General features: G+C 35.0%; 2 protein-coding genes across 2 annotated transcripts; both read right to left on the reverse strand.

Moving 5' to 3' along the window:
- Positions 1 to 6862: 6862 nt before the first annotated feature.
- On the reverse strand, positions 6863 to 11034 carry LOC145129843 (eukaryotic translation initiation factor 3 subunit C-like). Its single transcript, XM_079064658.1, has 4 exons — positions 10903 to 11034; positions 10648 to 10722; positions 8731 to 10503; positions 6863 to 8079 (listed from the first exon to the last, which is right to left on the reverse strand). Exons 2-4 carry the CDS (start codon positions 10672 to 10674, stop codon positions 7132 to 7134), a joined length of 2748 nt encoding a protein of 915 aa, XP_078920784.1. The 5' UTR covers positions 10675 to 10722; positions 10903 to 11034; the 3' UTR covers positions 6863 to 7131.
- Positions 11035 to 12627: 1593 nt separating this feature from the next.
- Positions 12628 to 13932, reverse strand: LOC145131150 (uncharacterized). Its single transcript, XM_079065878.1, has 4 exons — positions 13663 to 13932; positions 13308 to 13586; positions 13119 to 13198; positions 12628 to 12895 (listed from the first exon to the last, which is right to left on the reverse strand). Exons 1-4 carry the CDS (start codon positions 13930 to 13932, stop codon positions 12628 to 12630), a joined length of 897 nt encoding a protein of 298 aa, XP_078922004.1.
- Between the last annotated feature and the right edge of the window lie 4097 nt (positions 13933 to 18029).

The following is an 18029-nucleotide window of genomic DNA, read 5'->3' on the forward strand; positions in this document are numbered from 1 at the left end:
TTAGTGAATGAGTTTTGTAAACTTGGTTACCCAAATGATGCTATTGGTCTTTTGAGAGAAATGAATGGGCATGGAATTCGTCCTCATGCTTATAGTTTTAATAAAGTGCTTAAAGTTCTTGTGGAGTTAGGGCACGTGGATAGAGCTGTGTATATTCTTAGCCAAATGATGAAAATGGGTTGTAGGCCAAATTTTTTATCGTATAGTGTTGTGATTTGTGGTCTTGTTAGGGCTAAAGGGAGAATGAAGGTGGTTGAAGGGGTTGCGAAGGAGATGGTTGAAAATGGTTTTGATCTTGATGGTATGATGTATGGTTGTTTGATGGAAGGATATAGGGATGATGGAAATGAGGAAATGGTGAAACGGGTGTGTCAAGAAATGGTTGATAAGGGTTTTGCCATGAACATGAAGGGTTTTTCTGTTGTTTGAAAAAGGTTGTGTGCTTGCACCAAGATGTTTTCCCCTAGGGCATAGCTTGTATACTATAGAAAAAGTCAAAGGATTTGAGTCTCAACAACTATAGTATATGAGTTTAATACCGATGTGAATTTGTATCCCTATGTGGGCCCTTGGCCTTTATCAGCCACCTAGCGGATCACTTTGTATCTTATCTACCTTTCACATGATGAGGCACAACAATGTGGACGAGTTTATGGGTTGCTGGAAAAGTAACATTTTTTTGCAGAAAAATAAGCGGATGTAGGCCTAGAATTGATTTATTGAACCAAAAATGGTTTGAGATGAACAAAGGTAACGATTGAAGAATGAATGATGTTTATTGAACCAAAAATGGCTTTGCAAATCATCTTTCCCTGTTGTAGGTTTGGAGTTCCACAATGTAGTTGCTAATTTTCATATGTTGTAGGATATGTTAATTTGATTGTTAAGGTTATAAAATGGCAACTTGTCGTTTGATTTGCTCCTTCGTATTACTTTAAGTAATCGGTTTTTTTTTAATTCCAACTTATATCATCAAATCAATTTTTTCTTCAAATCATTCATAATAAAGCATTATATGATACAACTTTATAATTTTAATAATTATATATTAATGATTACAAGTAGTATTGTGTAATTTATAAAAAGGAGGTACTTTGTTCCACCCACACACTCTATCTGAGTACCGCTCACTTTCATATTTAGCGTGAGGTCTGACCTATTATAGCTAAATAGCTAGTAGGGTATCCGCGATAGATTGATGCTATGTCCTCCTAGCAGGGTGACGAGGGTTTCAAGGAGGTGCACTATTAGGGAGTCAAGGTGGTCTAGTGGAAGAGGAATGGGAAGGATATGAAAGAATCTAGGTTGAGAATATGCTCCTTAAATGTAAGTTCCCTTAATGTCAAGTTGTGGGATCATATGAGGATTTTAAGGAAAAAGGAAAGTAGACATTGCGTGTATTCAAGAGACTAGGTTGAAGGGGGCAAAAACTAAGGAGTATAACGGGTATAAGCTATGGTATGCGAGTCTATATAGTGCTAGGAATGAAGTAGGTATTTTGTTTTCCCATAAGTTCAAGGAAAACATTGTAAAAGTTAGAAGATGCAGTGATCGGATCTTGGTGAGTAAAGTTGTAGTAATGGGGATGTGGGGAGTGTAGTGTATGCTTATGCCCCACATTATGGTCAAGGTAAAGCAGATAAAAGAATTTCTAGGATGCACCGGATGAAATGGTTGGAACATTACATATGATCAAAGTGTGGTGTTAGGGGAGATTTTGATGTATATATGAAGAGGGAAAAATAGGTACCTATGTTGTGTGTTCTTAGGGGCTTAGGTTTTGGTACCAGGAAAGATAATGGGTGTTCTCTACTAGATTTTGGTATGAAATACGATATGGTGGCCGTAAACTCCTTTAGATTAAGGGATGGTCATTTGATTACTTTTCGGGGGGGGGGGGGGGGGGGGGGGGGGGGACATAACACTAGATTAACAACCTTATGTTGTTGTAGAGACGAAATCTTAGGGTATATAAAGATTGCATGGTGATACTAGGTGACACATGTTCATTGCAACAAAGATTATTGGTTGTGCATCTCCTCCTGAGAATGACGGTTAAAGGAAGTACCAATGATTTTTTTATTTTAGAAAAACTTGAATGAGACAAAAACTAAGGCCTTTAGGAGTAGGTAGGTGTCGAGGTGGAAAGTTATATTGGCCTTGCAAGAAGTGCATATTACTTATGGATTAATATGGACAAATCTATCATAGAGGTAGCTATAGAGACTCTTGGGATGTCTTTAGAGAAGTCGATAAGATCATAGAGAATATGATAGCAGAGTGAAGAGGTCCAAGCGAAGGTCAAAGTTAAACATGCTCGCTTTAAGGAGTTTCTAGAGTCTAGTAGGGAAGAATAAAGACGCAAGGTGAAAGAAATATACAAATAGGTCAATCATGAGGAGAAGAAAACTATAGTTATAGCCAAAGCCATGACATATGAATAGATGTATAGAAGATTGGACACAAAAGAAAGGGAGTATGGAATCTACAAGCTAGCTAAATTGCTAGAAAAAAAGACAGAGAGACTTATGGAATGTTAGGTATATTAAGGATGACAATGACTAAGTTCTAGTAAATGGTGAGGATATTTAGAGGAAATGGGGTACATGTTTTCATTATTTATATAATGATGGTTCTTTGATTGTGAAGAACTTGATTATAGAAGACGTTTTGGGGAGGTACCAAACTGAAGGAGAGGGTTCTTGCTTACGGATTACTATGGTGAAAATGAAGATGACTTTGAGGAAGATGGGGCGGAACAAAGGTGTAGGTCTGTATCAAATACCTATTAATGTATGCCAATGTCTTAATGTCTTAGGGAAGGAGTTAGGTGAGTAACTGACAAGCTTATTTAACTTTATCTTAATGACCACCAAGATGCTTAGGAGTGTAGATTAAGTACTATGATCTCAATCTATAAGAACCAAGGTTGTAAAAATCGCTCGACGTTAGCTAGTCGGTGAACTAGGGTTAAGGGATTAATCGGCTAGGCGGAGATTAATCGGGGGATTAATCGGGGACCATTAATTGCTAATTTGTTATATTTTGAAAAATTAAATATGACTAATATCATATAAAAGTTCATAAATACCACTAATATCATAACAAAATAGGTTAATATGATAAATAAAACACTAATCATACCTCAAATAGTTTCTATTGAGATATAAATTCTTCAAAGTGTTAAAATTTCATCGGGTTCTACTGTTTCAGTCATTTTGTATACATTGATTAATCGCTAGGCGCTCACTAATCGGTTGAGTAGTGCTTAGGGATTAATCGGAGATTAATCGGGACCTAATCGGGATTTTTACAACACTGATAAGAACAAAGGTGAAGCCCAAAGCCGCAAGAACTGTAGAGGTATAAGTTACTTAGTCATATAATGAAACTATAGGAGACAATTCTTAAGGCTAGGTTGCATATCGTCATGAATGTTAAAAAAAAACATTTCATTTTCATGTTTGTGATGTCGACAGCTATGCCAATCCACCTCCTTAGACGTCATATGGAGAAATATAGAAAAATTAATAAGGGTAGGGGTGAGCAAAAACCGAACCGAAAACCAAAAACCACAAAATAACCGAAAAAGCAAGACCGAAAAACCGAAACCGAATACAAAAGCGATGGTGCGGTTTTAAATTTTAGAAAAAACGTAATTTCCGGTGCAGTGCGGTTTTATAGTGTTAACTCGCACCATAAAAACTGAAAAACCACAATATTTAATATATATATATATATACACACACACACACACACACACACACACACACACACAGAGAGAGAGAGAGAGAGAGAGAGAGAGAGAGAGAGAGAGAGAGAGAGAGAGAGAGAGAGAGAGAGAGAGAGAGAGAGAGAGAGAGAGAGAGAGAGAGAGAGAGAAGATCGGATGATTATTCTTTTTAAAGTGAAGCATTGTGAGGATACCTTAAAAAAATTGAAAAAAAATCTAAAAAAACACAAATCATAAAATCGAGCATAATACTACATCGGTGAGAAAAAAAAATTGGATCATTAAAATTGAAGCATTGATAATTTTTATGATTCATGATTCAATTTTTATGATCAATGATTCAATTTTAATGATGCAAAAAAAAAAATCGGATTTTTTTCTCCCGGATATAGTAGTATGCTCGATTTTATTATTTGTATTTTTTTTAGATTTTTTTTTTAATTTTTTTAAGGCGTCCTCACGAGTCCTCACCGAAACCGGATGTTATATATATATATATATATATATATATATATATATATATATATATATATATATATATATATATATATATATATATATATATATATAGAGAGAGAGAGAGAGAGAGAGAGAGATAGAGAGAGAGAGAGATAAGATTGAGTGAGGACTTTTTTTAAAGTGATAACTCGTGAGGACACCTTAAAAAAATCTAAAAAAAAATACAAATCTAAAATCGAGCATAGTACTATATCGGAGAGAAAAAAATTGGATCACTAAAATTGAAGCATTGATCATTTTTATGATCCATGAATCAATTTTTATGATCCATGATTCAATTTTAATGATGCAAAATTTTATTCCAATTTTTTTTTCTCTCGTATATAGTATTATGCTCGATTTTATGATTTGTATTTTTTTTTTTTCAGTTTTGTAAGGTGTCCTCACGGGTCCTCACTTAAAAGAGAGTTCTCACCGGAACCGGACTATATATATATATATATATATATATATATATATATATATATATATATATATATATATATATATATATATATATATATATATATATATATATATATATATATAGGGAGGGTTATATGGAAAACAAAAAAACCTAAAAATCATAAAAATGCATAAAAAAAATACTTAGAGATCATAATTTTTTTTGACTTTATATTCTTGAAAATCGCAGCTTTTTTTATAAATTCGCTGAAAAAAAAATTTAAAAATCGAGTTTTTATTTTTTATTTTTTTAATTTATTTTTAATTTTTTGGTTTTTTTTCAAAAAAAAATTTCTACGAATTTATATAAAAAGGTGCGGTTTTAAAGAATATAAAGTCAAAAAAAAAGATTTGTGATCTCTAAGTATATTTTTTATGCATTTTAATGATTTTTAGGGTTTTTTTTAAGGTTTTTTGTTTTCCATAGAACCTAAACACACACACATATATATATATATATATATATATATATATATATATATATATATATATATATATATATATATATATATATATATATATATATATATATATAATAAAAATATATTTTGTTAAATAATCTTTTGTATAAGACAATGCTTTTGCTAGTTTGCTTTAAAGTTTGAGTATTTGTATCAATTGCATACCATTAACATTTTTCATTTTGCTTATGACAAACATAATGCAATTCAAATCAAAAGGCACATCTTTATATATAAAAAATAATGATTTACTGAGCAATTAAAATTTGAGATTAGAAAATCAAATCTTTTGTGGGGCAACATAAAATGCAGGTATTAAAATCCTAATATATATATATATATATATATATATATATATATATATATATATATATATATATATTTCGATCGGAATTTACCAAATAACATAAAACTACTTCATAGGCATATTAAATACATTTAAATTGGTCAAATGGTGATTATTTGTAACAAAAATATGAAATTAAAATAAAGTCCACAAAATTCTACATTTAAACCGTACCATTTTAACCACAAAACGAACTAGCACATTTTTTTGGTTAAAAACCGAAACCACACCGAATGGAACCGAAACAGCATGTAAAACCGCAAAACCACACCGAAACAAAAATCGCACATATTGGTATTTACCTTATAGAAACTGCACCTTGCAGTTTGTGATCCAGTTTGGTTCAAAAACCGCATCAAACCACACCGTGCTCACCCCTAAATAAGGGTCTTCATATGATCTTTATCGACCTTGAGAAGACATATGATAACATTCAACAAGAGAAAATTTTAAGGACATTGGAAGCTAAAGGGTCCCTCATTAGTTTCGTCGTAGCTATTCTTGATATGTATTGTCAGTCGACTACATATGTTCGGACCTTGTCGAAGACACGATATCATTTTCGATGGAATTTGGGCTCTATAGGGTTTAGCTATGAACATGTATATAGACGATATATCTTGCGAGTTCCTAGGGGAGTGTTTTGGTGTATATTTTTGCCAATGACATTTTTTTGGTGTTTGTGTCCAGGGTTGTGTTGAATGCTCGGTTGGACACATTGAGAGCAACATAAGAATAAAAAGGGCTACAAATCAACACCCTTAAAACAAAAAGTATCTTTGGTGTGAATTGAACGGGGAGAGGTATGTTGAAGGAGTAGATGTAAGCTTAAGGAAGCAAACTTTTATCTCGAATGAGAGTTTCAACTATCTAGTGTTTATGGTCCATATGGGAGGAAGAGTGGAAGTAGAGTCACCCATTGGTTAAAGTGAAGGGTAGCATCTGGTTAATTAAATTGGAGAAAGTTTATAGGATAATTGTTACGTGTGCGACATTGTATGAATTTGAATATTGGCTGACTAAAATCCACGAGAGGAAGATGAAATTAGTAGAAACAAGGATGTTGAGGTAGATTTGCGGTAAAACGTTGTTTAATAGGATACCAAATGCGACTAAAAGAACCCATTATGAGTAGCACATATAACTGAAAAATTGAAGGAACTGCGAGATGTATAGACATGTCTAAAAAGGCTAATAGTTTAGATTACTATACAGATAAAGTAGTATTAATGAATGTATTATAGAACATTTTGACTGGTAAGTTGAAACAAACACACCTAACATGTATCTATACCAAGAAAAAAGTCTCGAGCAACAATTATAAAATAACAAAAATAAAAATAAAAATAAATAAATAAATAAAGCAAAAAATGGCATTTCTATAAACATTCGGAATGAGAAACCATGTCATGGAATCTTAAATGCAAAATTTAAATATAGTAGAGTTTCCGTTTCCATAGACATGAAGAATCGATGATCAACGGCAGGCAACTAAAGAAGAAAGATAACATTACATTTTCCATAACATTCAAAATGGGAAACAGAATCCATAAAACATCTAAAACCCACGAGTTCTTCCACCCAAAAACAAAACTGCGATCAAAATCTCAAAGCCAAAAGAATATTCCTTAAGCACGAATGCCCCTATTCAGACTCACCATACGAGTAGACCCATCCATCTGACCACCTCTAACCACCGAACTGCGCCCCCCTCCCCCACCATAACCACCATCATTATACCTTGACCCCTGATACCCACTCCCACCTCTCGATTGATTCCTTTGATACCCCTGTCCCGGCCCAAACACCCTCCCACCACCGCCATACCCCGCCCTTCCACCATACCCCACATTCCCTTCCCACTTAGCACCACCAGCAACCGCCACATAGTCCTGCCCCTCCCGCCTCCTCGCCGGCAAACCCTCCAACCCACCGCCACCCAACCTCACCTCCACCGCCCTCTCGTTACTCTCCGCCAACACCGCCACCTTCTCAATAAACTGAAACGCCAAACCCTGAACCCTACTATGATCCACCTCATGGAACACAATACACTCACTCGGCTGATCCCAGCTGGCACGCAGCTCATCGTTAATCATCATTTTGCTGACTGTACAACGAGTTTGACCACTCGAAAGGTCAAACATCTCCGATAGCTGGTCAAGTTTTAGGGTTTCATAACACGAAGAGTAGGTGAAAAGATACGTCCGTAAAGCTTCTTCTTTGATTTTGTCTTGTAACATTTCTAGAACGTTTTTGCGGTTTTTAAGGAGCCGCCAGACATCAAGGGAGTTGATGACATCAAATGATTTTTGGAAGTCGCCTTTTGTGAGGGCCCGTGTGGCTGCCATGACGTGGTCCCGCACGTTTTCTGGTGGTCCGGTGAATGTCTGCCGCTCGCTGACTTCCAGCAGGCGGCGGAGGGTTTTGCTTATGACTTTCCGGCGGGCGTCGTGGGTGTTGGCCGCCATGTTTGGGACTTCTAGAAGCATCGCGCAGATTAAGTGCACGGCTTCTAGAAGCTCCAGGTTGATGTGCATGTGGTATGGCATCTGTCTTCTCCTTTCAAGACGTTCCTGTGTAAGGGCAAAATTGTCATTTTACATGCATTCAATGGCATCACCTATATAACATTTACCAAAATGTTTGCATCTGTTCTTAAGCTACTGTATTTTATCTTTCTTTTTTGCAGTTTTGGTCCTTGTAGTTTTCTAATAGACAAATTGATGGAAAGGGTCCCATTGTGAGAAAAAATTACAGAAATGGTCCCTTTTGTAAACAAATTATGGAAATGATCCCCATATAAGACAAAATTGCAGAAATGGTCCCTCTGTAAGAAATAGACAAAGTTACAGAATTGGTCCCTATTGAGAGAAAGTTACAGAAATGGTCCCTGTGTAACAAAGTTCCAGAAATGGTCATGTGTAACAAAGTTACAGAAATAGTCCCTGTGCAAGACGAAATTACTGAAATGGTCCCTATGTGTAAGACAAAATTAAAAAATGGTCCCTGTGTAACAAAATTACAGAAATTGTCCCTCTTGCCACAACTGACGGGCTTAAAACCCTAGTTAGTTACATTTGATTGTAAAGCTGTGAAATAAAGTCCAAAAAAGAAAAAGATTTGTTTTGAGAACAAACTAAAAAAACATCTAAGCACAGGGACCAAAAATGTAATTTACTCTAGAATAAATGAGATCACAAATGGAGAAACTGTAGAGAAATTACCTGTTCAGGAGTCTTCTCATGATAGCGACTTTGAGAGACACCTTGAGCAAGCAATTCTTTGACTCTCCCACCAGAGTACAATTCAGAAAGACATCCATGCCCTTCAGCAATAAGTCCAGCTCTAAATGCACAAAGCCCAAGTTGAGCCATGGATCTATTAAACAATATCTGAGTTGAAATATCCATGTGTTGAACATTATCCTGCAAGTGACTCATAAGCAACAAATCTCTTGCAATTGAAAACTCATCCAAAATGGCATGATGGTAAATATCACATAACATCGCACGCGCTTTCGTCCTTTCATCTCCATGTTTATAAATATGAGAAACACATGAATCCATCAATTCCCTACTACTTTCAGGAAAACTCGGCTTTCTTGACACAATTTCAGGAGTTCTCACAAATGAAATTGGACCCTGACCCATAGCTTTTGGTTCTTCATTCTCTAAATCTTGTTCGGAGAGTTTTCGCATAGCATCATATACTTCTTGTGGTTTGTAATAAACAAGTTCAACAACTCTTAATCCTACTTTAGCTGAAGCTTTGTGATCCCCAACACGTTCTAAATACTCACCAATGTTTTGAGCAAGAACAAAAAACAAAGGCTCATCTTGGAGTCTTTCAACATACTCACGTGTATGTGGATCAATGCATTGTAAGCTTTTAAAGAATTCAACATCTACTTTTTCAAGAAAGGCTGCAAGGTTACCCCATATACGAATAGTCCCATCAAAGTCTGTTCCTTTTTGGGTCTCGTTTTCTTCAGGTTCAACTGAATCATCAACTAGAATGTTTGGATATTGAGCTAGAATATCGAGGTTTACTAGAAGATTTTGGACACATTTCTTCCATACATTTATTGGCATGTGTCCACTCAAACCTGGGTTGACATCGAATTGTGCAGATACAACACTGAATAGGATTTCAAGCTTTTGTGCAGGGGTTTTAGCTACCCTGGTCAAGAAAGTCAACTGCTCAACAAGTTCGAGTCTTCCTGTTCCTTTTCTTCCACGAGCTGCAACGATTTCTTTAAACTTTTTGTTGACTGTATCCCAAGTGACTTGGTTTGGATCTTTGAACTGTTTCTCCATTAACTTATCTTTCTTATTCATCTTTTTCTCCCAACCAGGTTCATCTTCTTCCTCTTCTTCATCTTCATCGTCCCCAGATTCTGATTCTGATTCTGCATTTGTTGGGTCATCAATCTCAGAACCGGATTCATCTTCATCTTCTTCCTCAGACACATCTTCTACATCCTCTTGATCTTCAAAGCTTTCGGGTGTCTCTCTACACTTATTAATCAACTCCTCATACTGCTTATTGTTCTTCTTAAGTTTCTGCTTCATTGAATTCAAAGCCTTGGCGTTGCTACTACTCATCTTCTTCTTTGCCTCCTTGTTAGCCATGGCTTGATTCAAGAAGTCTTCTAACATGACTAAAGCTTTGACATAGTTGTTAGGGACCTTATCAGATTCTGTAACTCTCATGACTTTTTCTAGCTGCCTGTTGATCTTGTCGAAGCTCTCTTGAAGACTCACCCAGTCGTTAATCTTCATTGCATTCTTCATCTGATCAATAGTTGCAGACAACTCCTCAAACCGTTTGTCCTTTGCAGATTTGATAACACGCTTATGACTATCTCCGTCTTCACTATCACTATCACTATTGTCAAGATATTTGTTAGCGCCAGGGGCACTGATAGCAGCTTCTTGCCCCTCGTTAACATCATCCTGTTCTGAATCAGTAACTTCATCTTCAGTGTCACTATCTCCCTGTTGAAATATAAAGTAATGAGATCACATTATCAAAATTTCAACAACTACACGAACGCAACAATGAGACTGTTTCTTTATTAAGCTTTTGATTCACGAATGAAAATCATTGACAGAAAAATCACTATCCAGTGGCAAACAAACCTGATTACTCCAAAATTTCGACGCCATTTTCTTATCTCGCAGATTAGCAAATCACAAATCCAAGTATAACCAAAACTGCACGATAAGACATTTGAAATTACAGATTGTTATAAAACTTTAACAAAAAAATTTACGACCAAATGCCAAAATTACAGATCTGCAACAAAACACAGAAAAATACATCGAATTTTTTTGTATTCAATAATGCAGCAATAAATAGTACAAGAGAGCAGAGAGAGATGTGCAATACGGCACCTGAAAGAGTGAAAAGGCAGATGATGGCCGTAGGAGAATGGAGGGAGAATGCTCTTCCGAGTTGCGTCGGCGATTCCGGCAATTTTAGGTTTTTATTAAGGGGGGAAAGATGACAGTTAATTGATTTGATCTGATATCCTGATTGGGCCTAAGTTTCGGGAAATATGTTATTATCAGGTTTAAATTGGGCTAAATTCGAATTTTGATTGGGGCCCAAGTTTCTGGAAAAATATTATCAATACGTACGTAATCCTCCTTCATCCATGGCATTTCTCCACATACTTCTCCTTTTGTCCTTATGTCCTCTTTAAAACTCATTTTAATTTCACATATTTTAGATAGGAAAATGACTTTAAAATGTAACAAGGTTTCAAAAATATACAAAAAACACCATTATTTTTTTTAGTGAAAAAAATATCATTAAAATGAAGATTTTGTACAAAAAACACCAACAAAGTACAAATAACCTTTTATGGTGACTTGAGGTAACCGATTACCTCAGGTCAAATATTAAACGTGCTTTAATAACCTTCAACCACCAAATTAGGGTTCATTCTCCATCTCCATCTCCATCCCCCTTCTTCATCTCCTTCTGCCCCTTCACTTTTAATACGGCTTCTATGGCATCTTCAAGTTCATCAAATTATTCTAAGTCAAATTCAAGCATATCCAAGAGTAGGAGTACAATTGATTATGTTCACCATTGTCACTGTGAGAATCCTTCCTAAGTTTGGACCTCGACTACGGCTGATAATTCGGGCAGAAAGTTCAGAGTATGTCGTAACTCACTGCTAAGTGGTTATATCATCTATCATCTACTTCTCTTACAAAATTAATTTCTTATGTGAATTTTATTATGTATATGGAGGATAAGAAGAAGAAGAAATGTGATTTCTGGGAATGGGTCGATCAAGATGAAAAACTAATAAAACAAGACAACACTTAAGTGAAGATATCAATATTGGAAAATAATTTTTGGACTCGTAAGGTGAAGGCAGATAAAGAATCAATGAGTTTCAGAAAAGACTTGGATAAATTAAGTAGGAAATATTATGATCTCAAATGTTGTATGTTGTTGTTTTTTGTTATGTTTGTTATGTTTGTTATGTATGTTATACTAAAATGAAATGTAAGATTGGAGAATGTACTTTGAAAATTATAATGTAATGACTTTCGTAATGTACTTTGAAAGTTTGGTTAATTAAAAGTCTTGTATTGGAATGGAATCAATGTTTTATGGAAATAAAATTAGTTTTGATAAAGGAATGGGACCAATGATTCCTAAATAGAATTGAGTGCTCACACTGGAATGGAATCAGTGATTCTTGGAATGGAATGGAATTAATGATTCCTGGTTAATATTGATTCTTCATACTGGAATGGAATTAGTGATTCCTGGTTAATATTGATTCTTCACACTGGAATGGAATTAATGATTCATGGGACCACATACATTAAAAAAGTTGAACCACATATATTGGAATGGAATTAATAAGTCCAGCAATAATCCAGTTTTCAAATAACAAAAGGACACATACATTACCAAAGTGGGACCACATACATTACATGCCAATAGAATATTAAAAAAGACACATACATTACACCTAACCACATGTGTCTACATCAGTTTTTGGCATAAATACAAACAAGTTATATAAAGATGTGCCCAACAAAAGATTCCCTAACAAAAGATGCCCTTAACAAAAGTTGTCCCCAACACTGCTCTTAGATTGTGAGAGGATTTTCAAGACTTCCCCCTGTATCATCCTTGGTCACCACTTTCCTCCTCAACCCAAGTTTTGTGTTCCTATAAGAAGGACCACACTTTTCCTTTTTCAAAGTAGGAGCAACCATATGCTGATTTCCAGGATTCACCATTTGTTCACCAACCACTTGTTCATCATCCACCTCTACATACTCCTCTATATTTCCATTCAAGCACAAGATTACAGAAATAACATGGACACATGGTATGCTTGTCAGCTGCCATGATCTGCATCCACAGGTTCTTTTATGTAAGTCAATTGCATACACCTCATTCAATCACCTACTCTCATATTGATGAAAACCACTTGGAGTTACTCCCCCAAACTTGTTATGAAATGTAACATATAAGTTTGTATTAATATATATATATATATATATATATATATATATATATATATATATATATATATATATATATATATATATTATGTTTAAATATAGTTATATACCTCTGTACTTTCTTCATGTCCTCAATTTTCCTTCTAATTGAGGGACAAATCTCCAAGTTCCACTTCAGGCCCTTCCTTTTCTGAGTAAACATCATTTCCATGACATACACTCTAATATCTTCCAACATTGCTATTATTGGTTTTTTTTTCTAGCTTCCACAATGGTTGCATTAAATGACTCTAATATACCATTTCCAATGGCATCACTACCACTATCTTCCTTAAAAAATGCCCTGGACCATGTGTTTGTTTTTTTTCCATAAGGTGTTCATAGGCATTTATGTCAATTAATTTGATCTCATTCATGATATCTTCAAATTTTGTGGTGGTTGTGGCCTTGGCAGCACCCCAAAAAAGTTCCTTGTATTCAGCTCCTGAGAATTTTCTCTTGAAGTTGGCATAGACATGCCTAGCACATTGTCTATGCTCACATTCTGGCACTCTTTCCTTAATTGCCTCAATCAGTCCCTATTAAGTAACATCTGAATGTCATTATAAATTAAAAATAAAATATAAATAGTATTATTAAAAAACAGTTGACTACCTTGTGTTGGTCAGAGATGATGGTTAGTCCTCTGCCTTGTCCCATATCAATGTCTTCAAGCAATAGATCCAAACACCATTTCCAAGTTGCCTTATTTTCAACTGCAACAACAACCCATGCCAGAGGATACATTTGGTTATTAGCATCCCAACCAACAGCTGAAAGTACCTCACCTCTACAAAGTCCCTTTAAAAAACATCCAACTACACTAATCACTATTCTACACCCCTCAATCCAACCATCCTTCACAGCCTTCAAGCACATATACATCTTTGAAAAATGGACTGTAGAATCAGGCATGATATCCACATCCAATTTCACAGTGGAACTTGGATTAGTCCTCAATAGCTACAAACCATAACTCCTGAGCTTTTCATAGTGTGCCACCAAACTCCCTTCTATCTCATCCATTGCAATTTTTTTGGCATTTCTACACTGACCAAAACTAACTTTTAGATTAAAATCTCTAAGGACTGCTGCTGCAATTTTCCTATAACTTATTCTTGGATTATATATTTGTTGGATTAGTGTCTAAGTCCATAACTATAATTGGTATGTACTTGACCCGACTCGGCATGGTCCATTTGGGTTGCATGGCATCGGAACATTTGGATAGACCGTTTATGAGGAAAAGACATTTTGTGACATATTAATATATTATAAGTCCTAATATATTACTATGAAATCATGTTATTTAATTAGTATTGATCAAGAATTAATTTGGACTTAATTTAGTGATCAAAAAGAGACTAATTAAATATATGGGGATTGATTGTGTAAATCATTCATTCTTATATATGTGGGCTTATGATCCAAGATTCCTTTATGTTGGGTTTAACCCATGAGGTGATCCATGGATACTCCATGGAGGTTAAAACCCATGGAGCATAAGGAATGGGTAAAGTCATGAGTTACATGGTGTAACCCTAATAGCCACACTATATAAGAACCCCTTTAGTTCAAGAAATTGGCACTAGTGATACATATTTTGAGGGCTAGCCAATTTGAACATGTATGTCTTCTTCTCATGGTTATTCCAAGAGTTCATGATGTTGTGTGAACCATTTGAGGTGTCACACTTGGGGCACTAGGCTCTCAAGCTTCATGGAGTCAAGCAACAACAACAAGGTATGTATTCTATCCATTTTAGTATCCTAGTATCAATGTTTTGGTATGCTAGTTAGGATAATACCTTGGATAATCATATTTGCATGTATAATAGAGAAAACATAGATCCAAGGTATTTAGGGTTGCATGTACACTTAGGAGTGTTAGAATGCTCAAAACCCAACAGTGGTATCAGAGCCTAGGCTTGTTTTCAATTATACTTGATGCAAATTGCTGAAAAATGCTGAAAAAGTCGAATTTCGGGCATTCTGGGCGCTGTACTCGCCGAGTCCACTGATGAAATCGCCGAGTACATGAAGAAAATCATCCTATTCGGCGAGTAGGTTGATACACTCGACGAGTAGGAGCCCCAGACAGCATATTTTTGCGTTTTTTGGCTAGAAATGGACTAGGAACATTACCATAAGCTGTTTTTGAACTTATAAACTTGTTTTTGATGTGGTAATGTTCATACTAATCCAATTTCAAAGATAATTGTCAATAGATTCATGTTTTGTATTAGTTTAGTGATTAGGCTAATTACATGAAAAAGTTTGATTTGAATTATCTTGTTCTTATGAGTTGCTTAGATTAATAGAAAAGTTAATTGATTATGTGTTTTCAATCCATTTTAATCTAAGAGTTGATTCTAAAATGTGTTTTTGTAACTTGTCCTCAAGTTATATGAAAAGTCACATTTAAGTTTCATAAAACTCATAAAAGTTGGCAATGGTTACAAAAAATGAAGAGTCTTGTCCTCAAGTTATGGAGGTTCAAGAGTCACTTCATTAAGTAATAAAATGTGTAACCTTAGTTAATTCCATAAATTACAAAATAAAGAAAAGTTACATTCTTTTATTAGTTTAAAGTCTTCCATAACTTGTCCTCAAGTTATGGAACTTGAAGAGTTTTTTAATTAAAACTAATTTAAACACATAAGTTATGGAATTAATTAGTTTTGAATAGTTTCAAAACTTGCCCTCAAGTTTTGGAATTTGAAAAGTTTCACTTATGAATACTTTAATTCCAAGTTAGCCCTTAGAATTTTAAAATTTAAAATTCAAACCCTTATACTATTATTATAATTTTAATTATATAGATATGTATAAGATAAAGTCAATCTTACCGTTAGTAGGCCTCATTCACGAAGTCGGTCTATAAGGGGGGTATAAGGTTACTGCCTATAAAATGGCAGTTTAATGGGTGTCCACTCTCACCCACCGCTTCCTTGACTGGTGGAGGGTCGTTAGCCGAACGGGTAGGACAAAGACTATAATTCTCCCTTCATTAAAAGTATTAATGATAAATACTAAGTAACTAAACACTTGTAAATTCCCAATCTTAGTTACTTAGGAAAATGTGAATTTGGTGCTAGCCCATAAAATTACACTTTGTACCTTACCAAGTCGTTAGTGGAGCGTGTGTGGTTAACCGGCACACTAACATGGACTAGTAAGAGTGGCAAAGGGTAACTTAACTTTATTATAGATCGGTGGAGCGTGTGTGGTTAACCGGCACATCGATTAGGTAATATTGTTGAGGGTACCAAGTCAATTTGTATGGTTATTCACACCTTGTTTGTGATCCTCGGCATCCCAGTCACAAACTTGAGAGGGCACAATCGAGATTCAAACATGCCATTGAAAGTTCAATGTATCTCAAAAGATCTAGGAGTTTCAAATCCAATTAAAACTTAATTATATTTCGTTTTTCATGGTGGAAATTGGTAAATCGTCATTTACCTACCTTCAACTATTTTATAACTTGGATTACGACATCCCTCTTCCAGTTATAAATAGGTTGTTGGGTCCTAGCCTTAATATTTCATATTAGGTGTTATATTAAGGACTCTAAATCAACTAACTTGAATATCTCCCAAAAGATGTCTAAGTTCAGACATCTATGATCTTCCCAAATCTCTTGAAACAAACTTTCCTAAATGAAGATGATGTCCTATGGAAATCATACCTCTTTCACCTCCTCCAATTATTCTCCCTAACCCACAAGTTCCTGAAAAGTTTAAGGTCACTCAAGCCCTATTGGCAAGCAAAGGTCTATGTGTGATCACATCTTGGAGATGTAGTCACATATTGACAAGCCGGGAGAGTTGGGTGTCAAAGTCTAGAGGAAGCTGATGATCAATCACTTTCTAAGTCACATAGTGAGTTCCTTTGGGACTCCTATGAAACAGACTATGACAAGACCCTTAATGATCTTATCTATTTGCTAAGATCAACTTCCTAAAACTTTATGGACATTGACAATGATGACGTTGGATATCCAGTAAAGCTCTCTTTTCCCAATGGAAAGGGATCGCCCATAGTCAACTCGGTTGACCAAATGGTAAAGAGAGATGCTAAGTCTGAGATAGTCCCATTATCAATGGTCCATTGCCAAAGAAAGGGGCATTGGTTGCGAAGCTGCCAAATTTACCTAAGGATGTTAAAGTCAATAAGTTTGACTCTACTTCGGGTAAAGTCCACTATCTAACTCTACTAAGTTTCTATTCTGAGATTCTTGATACATGATGTGACTGGGTCACATGTTGATGTTTTAAGAATCAAAGAAAAAGTGAAGAAACTTAAAGAAAGAATATGTTGAATCTGATCGCATAGATGGATTTCTATCGCATAGTTTGAAGATCGGATTCTTGAGCTACTTCTTAAGAGTTATGATATATTGCTTAGGAATAAATAAACAACAAAGTTTTCATGTGCTTTTGCATTGTAAGGATAGTTTTTCCGCAAAGTTTTAAAATAAAAGAAAAAATTTTTGATTTTATTTATTTTAAAATATCCTTACAATGGCATTTGTGAAATTTTTTGTTGCTTATAAGATTCCATTAAGAGCAAGAGTGGAAATATGAATTTGATTATTTCATTTGTGGTAGTGTCTAAATTTACCAAATAAGGAAAGATTCTCATCACCTAAGTTTCAGTTGGATAGAAACTTGGAATCATGCAAGTTGTATAGCATGATGAATAAGAACTTTCAAGCATTGGAAAAATTAAGACTAACTACTTGTTCACATGGATGTGTGAGTCAAGTAAAGGATCGAGTACACATTCTTGTGCACTGATCAAGCCCACCACAAATAATCGTTAAGACTATTCGTCATTATTTACTAAAATTCAGTAAATATGGCTATACTTACAAGCTTAAGTGTAATTCTGAGACATTGGAACAGGTTTCAATGTATGGCAGAGCGAATAAGAAGAATCAACTTAGGCAGAAAGATAAAAGTTTCTCAAATCTGAAAA

Source organism: Lactuca virosa, chromosome 8, assembly GCF_052849685.1.
Source record: "Lactuca virosa cultivar CGN04683 chromosome 8, Lactuca_virosa_CGN04683_v6, whole genome shotgun sequence".
Lineage (NCBI taxonomy): Eukaryota > Viridiplantae > Streptophyta > Magnoliopsida > Asterales > Asteraceae > Lactuca > Lactuca virosa.

Excerpts from the sequence above, each read along its gene's own strand:
- LOC145129843 (XM_079064658.1), bottom strand. The coding sequence starts at position 10,674 with ATGGCGTCGAAATTTTGGAGTAATCAG. Across the intron at positions 10,504-10,647 it reads CGAAATTTTGGAGTAATCAG|GGAGATAGTGACACTGAAGA; the intron begins GTTTGTTTGCCA and ends ATATTTCAACAG. Across the intron at positions 8,080-8,730 it reads ATGAGAAGACTCCTGAACAG|GAACGTCTTGAAAGGAGAAG; the intron begins GTAATTTCTCTA and ends GCCCTTACACAG.
- LOC145131150 (XM_079065878.1), bottom strand. The coding sequence starts at position 13,932 with ATGTATATGTGCTTGAAGGCTGTGAAGGATGGTTGGATTGAGGGGTGT. Across the intron at positions 13,199-13,307 it reads TAGTGATGCCATTGGAAATG|AAAAGGAAGGGCCTGAAGTG; the intron begins GTATATTAGAGT and ends ATGTTTACTCAG. Across the intron at positions 12,896-13,118 it reads GACATGAAGAAAGTACAGAG|ATCATGGCAGCTGACAAGCA; the intron begins GTATATAACTAT and ends CTGTGGATGCAG.